The 7977-nt window shown below is 43.2% G+C and overlaps 1 protein-coding gene across 1 annotated transcript; it reads right to left on the reverse strand.

The window, feature by feature from the left end:
- Positions 1–2864: 2864 nt before the first annotated feature.
- LOC115192761 (coiled-coil domain-containing protein 82-like) lies at positions 2865–6285 on the reverse strand. Its single transcript, XM_029751581.1, has 7 exons — positions 6062–6285; positions 5834–5884; positions 5228–5614; positions 4669–5088; positions 4309–4343; positions 3426–3497; positions 2865–2939 (listed from the first exon to the last, which is right to left on the reverse strand). The coding sequence occupies exons 1-6, from the start codon at positions 6237–6239 to the stop codon at positions 3468–3470; spliced, it is 1101 nt and encodes a 366-aa protein (XP_029607441.1). The 5' UTR covers positions 6240–6285; the 3' UTR covers positions 2865–2939; positions 3426–3467.
- Between the last annotated feature and the right edge of the window lie 1692 nt (positions 6286–7977).

Raw genomic sequence — 7977 nt, forward strand, 5'->3', positions numbered from 1 at the left:
AGTCTGGCCACTCCGGCAGTTCAGGGCAGTCTGGCCACTCCGGCAGTTCAGGGCAGTCTGGCCACTCCGGCAGTTCAGGGCAGTCTGGCCACTCCGGCAGTTCAGCGCAGTCTGGCCACTCCGGCAGTTCAGCGCAGTCTGGCCACTCCGGCAGTTCAGCGCAGTCTGGCCACTCCGGCAGTTCAGCGCAGTCTGACCACTCCGGCAGTTCAGCGCAGTCTGACCACTCCGCCGACTGTTGACTGGCGGGCAGCTCTGACGACTGTTGACTGACGGGCAGCTCCGACGACTGTTGACTGACGGGCAGCTCCGATGACTGTTGACTGACGGGCAGCTCCGACGACTGTTGACTGGCGGGCAGCTCCGACGACTGTTGACTGGCGGGCAGCTCCGACGACTGTTGACTGGCGGGCAGCTCCGACGACTGTTGACTGGCGGGCAGCTCCGACGACTGTTGACTGGCGGGCAGCTCCGACGACTGTTGACTGGCGGGCAGCTCTGACGACTGTTGACTGGCGAGGCTGGGTTTACGCACTTGCAGTTTAGTGCGGGGAGCGGGAACAGGACGAGTCGGACTGGGTGGATGCACTTCCGGGTCCGCACGAGAGACAGGAGCTGGAAACCCAGGGCTATGGAGGCGCACAGCCGGTCTAGATCTTACCTCCTGCACAACCCGCCTTGGCTGGATGGAACTAGTAGCCCTGTACGAGCGGGGTGCTCGTACAGGGCAGACTGGGCTGTGCAGGGGCCTGATGGTAGCCGTGCGTAGAGCGGGAGTTGGGTAGCCTGGTCCTCGGAGGCGTACCGGCGACCAGATGCGCTGCGCAGGCATCCTCCTACCAGGCTGGATGCCCGCTCTAGCACGGCACCTGCGAGGGGCTGGAATAACTCGCACCGGACTGTGCGTGCACATTACTCTACCAATTCTTTATGATGATAATTACTGTTTGTATACTTTATGTGAATTACTTAGTTTAGTAAATAAATTATTTTAAGACAATTGATGTATGGATGACTCTTAGTAAAGACTGGGTTCGTGCAGATACAACAATTTACGACGTTTGGAATGAGACTGGACGCGAGGTAAAATACACCATTTAAACCAGAAGATAATCGGCCTATACTATAACAGAATATAATATATAATGTTATAATATAGGAAAGTTATATTAGGAAAATTATAGCTTTGTAATCTGAATATTTTCCTTGGTGCCCCGATCTCCTAGTTAATTACAATTAAACGATTAATCAGTTTAATCGCGTGATAATAATTAAAGGGAGTTAATTGATAAACATGTCTTCAGTTTAATGGTACCCCAAAGACACGACACAGAGATCCCCTGTTTTGGTTAGAGATGATCAAGAAGGCCAAGAAAAAGTCAGAGAGAGCGCTTCCTGTTTGGAATCTTCTCAGGTTTTGGCCTGCCAAATGAGTTCTGTTATACTCACAGACACCATTCAAACAGTTTTAGAAACTTTAGGGTGTTTTCTATCCAAATCAAACAATTATATGCATATTCTAGTTACTGGGCAGGAGTAGTAACCAGATTAAATTGGGTACGTTTTTTATCCGGCCGTGCAAATACTGCCCCCTATCCCCAACAGGTTAACCCTCTGGTTCCCACATGGTTTTGTGCGTGTTTGTTCTTTGTTAAGTGGTCGCTCTTTTGTTTCGAGCTGGATTGTTTTCCTTGTATGGAATTAGTTTGTGATTTATTTCAAGTAAAGTACGTTTTTACTCAGTTCTGTGTCCTGCGCCTGACTCCGTCCTACCCGCTGCACACAGACACCTGACAGAATTGGTCTTGACCTGACCCTTAAAAACAATGTGCACACACAAACCATTGATGCTAAAATGAGTTTATTATTTTATAATGCTTGAATAATTTTTAAATGTATATAGAAAACATCAGAAAGACTGAGAATGAATTTCAGAAAATATTTGTCAAATTGCAGAGGTCACTTCTTAGCAAGGAAAATGTCAGGAACTGAAAAAAGACAAAAAAAAGTATCACTGTTAGAATCATGTAATACTGTGTCCAACAAACTTCACTTATCAGTTTTAACATTCTCCTCTCTTACCTATGCATTCTGCCTTTTTGCACACAAGGGGTTTCAAGACTTTAGCCAAATGATTTTTCCCAGCTGCAAATATAGAGACATCTGAGAGAGAGAGACAGAGACAGAGATTAGCATTGACTATGTACAGACTAAGTGAGCATATCCTTGCTATTGAGAAAGACCACCGTAGGCAGACCTGGCTCTCAAGAGAAGATAGGCTATGTGCACACTGCCCACAACATGAGGTGAAAACTGAGCTGCACTTCCTAACCTCCTGACAAATGTATGACCATATTAGAGACATATATTTCCCTCATATTACACAGACCCACAAAGAATTCTAAAACAAATCAAATTTTGATAAACTCCAATATCTATTTTGGTGAAATACCACAGCGTGCCATCACAGCAGCAATATATGTGACCTGTTGCGACAAGAAAAGGGCAACCAGTGAAAAACAAACACCATTGTAAATACAACCCATGTTTATTTATTTTCCCTTTTGTACTTATAACACTGTACATAGCCATAATCTGACATTTTAAATGTCTCTTTTCCATTGAAATTTTTGTGAACGGAATGTTTACTGTTAATTTTTGATTGTTTATTTCACTTTTGTTTATCTATTTCACTTGCTTATGTTTCCCATGCCAATAAATCCATTTGAATTGAATTGAAAGAGAGACGGGGGATAAGGGGGAAGAGACTCTGGGGGTTTTGAAGATTATTAAAACTGGTTGCTCTTATACATTCCTATTGACGAGCCAATGAATCAACCTGCTCTTGTTATTACCTTTGCGGTGGGAGGTTGTCTTATTCTTCTGGGCTGGAGGGGGCTGTGCAACCCGCTGCTGGCCCACAGAGAAGATGGAGTAATCTGAGCGAGAGAGAGAGAGAGAGACAGAGACAGAGATAGAGGAAAACAGAGTGAACGCGTGTGCGTGACCGTGCATGCGTACGCGTGTAAGAGAAAGAAAGAGAGAGATAGAGACAGAGTGAGAGATATATAGAAAGAAAGAAAATGATCCAAAACAAACATCAGCCATGTTTCCTAAAATAGACTTGAGTAAACATCAAACGGTTCTATTCCAATGGAGTACCAGAGCCTATAGTGTACTTGTGTGCTCTGTCTCTCTCTCTCTCTCGCTCTCTCTCTCTCTCTCTCTCTCTCTCTCTCTCGTTCTCTCTCTCTGTCTGTATGTCTTGCTCTGTCTGTCTGTCTGCCTCTCTCTCTGTCTCTTTCTCTCTCTCGTCCTTTTTTGTCTCACTCTCTCTGTATCGCTCGTCCTTTTTACCTGTACCTCACTGTGCCATCAAATATAATGTCTAAGTCTGTCCCTCTCTATCCCCCTTCATGTTTTACCTTTGCATTTTACTGGCTGTTGATCATGCGGGTCCTTGCTCTTTAGCCCTGATGCAGTGAAAATAGAGTAATCTAAGGACAGAAAGGAATATATATGAATGGAGATTTGATAGGACAATAACACACAGCAATAAAAGTATAGTTAAGGGCTATAAGCTGTTTCAATGTACTCGAGGAGTACTGTGTTAATAAACTGCAGTCACACATAACTCAGTACCTTAGTGAGATGCACTGCTGTTACTTAAATGTAATAGTTATATTAGCCTCCCCATGTGGATTAAGATGGCATCGTCTGAGTACAATGTGACGCTAAACCACCCTGAAGAAGGCTGCAAAGCTGAAACATCTGTGTACGCCATCCCTGATGCAGTTAAAATATATATATTTTTTAATCTAAAAATGACGTAAGCTTTATGCAACATCTTTTTGAGTGCAGACCCTCGCATTGTTTTACTTATTTGAATTTACGGGTTTTACGCACCAACCTAACTTTTGGGAGAGGGCGATGGTGCTCTTCGCTATTAAACCACAGCAAATGAAATGTTTTGTGTTTGAGTTCCCTGTCACTTTGCCTGGTCCTACCTTTACACTGTGGTTGTCTGGTCTGTTTGCTTGTCCCTTCCTGATTCTCTACCCTGTCCAGGTGATCCTGCAGGGCCTTCTCATTCCTCAGCCTGCGCTGCTCTTCTTTAGACTCCTCCTTTTTCTTTCCCTCTGTCCCATTGGCCTTGACTTTATCTCTCCTATCCTTCTGACCAAGCCCCCGTCTCCCCTCTTCCACCATCCTCTCATATTTGTCCATAATGAGCTCTGCATCTGTCTTTGGCTCTGTCACTTTGTCATTCCCATCTTTCTTTTGGACAATCTCACTTTTATTACTCACTTTGGCCTGCTGAACCGGGGGGACTTTGGCCATGCCTGAGAGAGCGAGAGAGAGAGAGAGAAAGAGAGAGAGAGAGAGAGAGAGAGAGAGAGAGAGAGAGAGAGAGAGAGAGAGAGAGAGGGGATTGGAAATTAACATCATCGCTGTTATTTGGAGCCTAATGTGTCTCAGTTGGTATTGCATGGTGCTTGCAACACCAAGGTTGTGTTTTCAATTCCCACGGGGGGCCAGTATGAAAAGTATTCACTCACTACTCTAAGTCGCTCTGAATAAGAGCATCTGCTCAATGACTAAAATGTAAATGTTAAATGTAAAAAGACAGCTCTACAGGTTATAGCATGGTCCTCCAACCCTCCTGACCTTTACACTTAGCTGGCTGTTCCTGACGAGACCTCTGAACGACCTCTATCTCCGTCTTCTCTTGGTTCATTCCCCCACTTGTCAGGTCATTTTCACATTTGACCTTTACTGGCTGATATGTCTGAGGGTTCTGAGTTTTTCCCTCCGCTGCAGCCCTCTGCTCTTGGTTTATCTTTCCAATCTTTTCTCTTGAGATCTCTCCATCAATCCTGTCTGTATTCCGTAATGGTGTAACTGTGTAATCTTTGTTTTGTCTTTTCTTCTCATTGTCCTCTTTCCACTTTTGCCATACTTCTTCAGTTATGAATTCATCGTCACTATCATGGTCACTCTCTGACCAGTCTGTGTCAATGTCCAGGTCCTGTTCACCTTTGACCTTTGTTGCCTGGTCTGTCTGAGTGTTCTGAGTCTTTCCTCCAGCTGCAGCAAATACAGACAAGAGAAAAGAGGAAGGGTCATTACTAGACAGATATAACACCTTGAACATGCTTTCAAACTAGCTCAGCACGCATCATTGTAAAAATGTGCTTCAATTCAGACTTAAATGGTGTCTTTTAACCTTTGCACTTAGCTGGCTGGTCCTCGCGAGGGTCCTGAGTCTTAACCTCCTCCTCAGCAAAGATGGAGAAATCTGTTTTCTCAAGGGTGTGGTTTGTAATGTCTTCATGACGCATCTCTTTGTCTATCTTGACGTTTGTTTTCTCACTCTTGTCATCACTGCTATCGGTGGTTTCCTCGTCACTCTTCTCTGTCTTCCTCTTACTTTGGAGGTCATCTGTCTGTTCTTCATCCTTCTCTTTCTTTTCTTCAATTTGGTGAATTTCCTTTATTTCACTGTCACTTTCAATTACTTCCTCAATCTCACTGTTGTCACTCTCTAACCAGTTTCTGTCCAGGTCGTTTTCACCCTTGACCTTATCCCTTGCTGCAGAAAACCCAGAGAGATCTAACACGAGGAGGAACAGGAGTATCATTAAAGGAACTTTCACGCAATGAGAACACAAAGCCATAATGACTTGAACATGGTTTCAAACATGCTCAGCACTCATCGCTGGATCCATATACACTACAACTCCAAATAAGGGCCTTTTAATATTTGCACTTTGAAAATATTCTGCAGTTGAGAAATATATGAATGCCGTCAATCACGCAAGCTCATTCTTACCTTTGCACTGTGAATGTGTGACCTGAGCACCAGCTGAAAATATGGAGAAATCTGGGAAAGAGGGAAGTAGGAGAGAGAAAATATATACATATTAGTGAGGGTGTCAGTGAGGGTTTCAGTGAGGGTGTTTCAGACCACCTTACATTCTGAACTTCAAACACATTTATTGTTCTATATATCATCTTTCTTTTTTTAGAATCCTCTCTATATCTCTCCATCTTTTTTTACCTTTGCACTTTGCTCTCTGGTTCTCCCGAACGACCTCTTTCTTTTCATATCCATCTTTCTCATCCTTCTCTGAGTTTATTCTGTGTCTTTGAAAATCATCACTATCTGTCGTTTCTCCACCAATCTCATCAGTATTCCCATCAGTCTGGAGTTGTAGAAGACCTTTCTCTTCATCCATTGGGTATATTTCTTCACTCGTGAACTCATCGTCACTGCAGCTGTAGTCAGTCTCTGACCAGTCTACATTAATATCCAGGTCCTTTTTACCTTTGACCTTTGCTGAGTCCTGAGTCTTTCCTCCAGCTGCAGCAAACACAGACAAATCTGACAAGAAAAGAGAGAGAATGGACATTAACACACACAGAAAAACAGAAATAAGAGAAGTGCCTTGAACATGCTAATAAACTATCTCAGCATTCAATATTTTATCAATATGTTATAATCCAGGGCCCGGTTTCCCAAAAGCATCATAAGGCTATGTTAATCGTTAGAACCTTCATAGGAGCTTCGTTAAATCTCAGAGCTGTTTCACAAAACCATAATGAGTAAAGTGCAGTTGAAAACACTGCCTCAGGGTACACGTAGAACAGCTAAGTGCTTTGTTAAATGCTTTTTTTGCCCTTCCACATCACTTTCTACACAGAAGATCTCCCCTAAACATAGAAACAAGCTGTTTATCTGTCTCTCTGTGACTGACGATAACTTCGGCACAAAGTTGACTATAAAATAAACAGTTGCCAATGTCTTGGCAATTCAACAAGCGAAGTTCAGTAGGCTACATAGGCCTATATTTCAATCATATTGAAATCAATTTAATCTTCAGTCAATTGAGTTCTATTTGTAGACAAAACGGTCTGTCATTTTTGCCTCAATATATATTTCATGATGTTTAACTACATGTGCCAAATGAATCTGTGATTTAGTGCATTATTATAGGGTAAGCATCAGAATAAGCCGCCTCAATATTTTGCAGCCATAAGGTGGTAATAGCTCTCTAGGAGCTGATCCGTCATCAGTATTGTGGAATAATTCTAATGTTAAGATAAGATTTGAATGGAGAAATCTGATCACAGAGCAGCCCTGCTTTTCTTTCAATCAGTATCGACACCTACTCCAACGATGCACTTAGTGAACGTTCTCTTTGCGTGGTGTTTTGGGAAACGCATGTGACATCTTCGGCCGTTACAAGAAAGCTGCATCACTTAAACACTAGGAAGCTTCAGTTCCATCGCTATCGGGAAACCGGGCTTTGGTCTTTACCTTTACGCTTTGCTGGCTGATCCTCCTGAGGGTTCAGAGTCTTTGACTCAGCTGCAGCAACCAAGGAGACATCTAACAAGGAAAAGGAAAATGAAGGATATTAATACCAACAGGGGGGAGGGGGGTGTAGTTGTTTAACACTTTCAATGTACAAAAGAACTGTAAACTAAGATGACCTTTGCACTGGGTCTGTTTGACCTCAGCACCAGCCGAGAAGATGGAGGAATCTGGGGGAGACAGTGTAAGGGAAAGTTTTGAAGCTACCCTCACATATCACACTTTATTCTCTGTCTATGCCCTTTTTACCTTTGAGCTTTGCTGGTTGATCCTTGTCAGGGTCCTGAGTCTTATTAACCTCCGCAGCAACAGAGATGGAGTAATCTGACATTTGAAAAAAATGGTGTGTGAAAATGTGGGTGAAAAGGTAAGTGTTAATGATATCATGGGAGTTTTCTACAATTAGAAAATATTTGTGATGATTTTCACATGCTGTCAAACAAGATCAGCACTCCTCATTGTATTTCCACTGACTGCCTTCTTACCTCCGCACGTTGCTGGTTGGTCTGTTTCCTCATCAATCTCAAAATCAGATGTCATTTCCTCAGTCTCACTGTCACTCTCTGACCAGTCAATGTCCAGGTCCTTTTCACCTTTGA

Source organism: Salmo trutta, chromosome 4 (assembly GCF_901001165.1).
Source record: "Salmo trutta chromosome 4, fSalTru1.1, whole genome shotgun sequence".
Classification (NCBI taxonomy): domain Eukaryota; kingdom Metazoa; phylum Chordata; class Actinopteri; order Salmoniformes; family Salmonidae; genus Salmo; species Salmo trutta.

Excerpts from the sequence above, each read along its gene's own strand:
- LOC115192761 (XM_029751581.1), bottom strand. The coding sequence starts at position 6,239 with ATGGATGAAGAGAAAGGTCTTCTACAACTCCAGACTGATGGGAATACT. Across the intron at positions 5,089-5,227 it reads CCAGCCAGCTAAGTGCAAAG|CTGGAGGAAAGACTCAGAAC; the intron begins GTTAAAAGACAC and ends TATTTGCTGCAG. Across the intron at positions 3,498-4,308 it reads CCCCGGTTCAGCAGGCCAAA|ATTACTCTATTTTCACTGCA; the intron begins GTGAGTAATAAA and ends TTCTGTCCTTAG.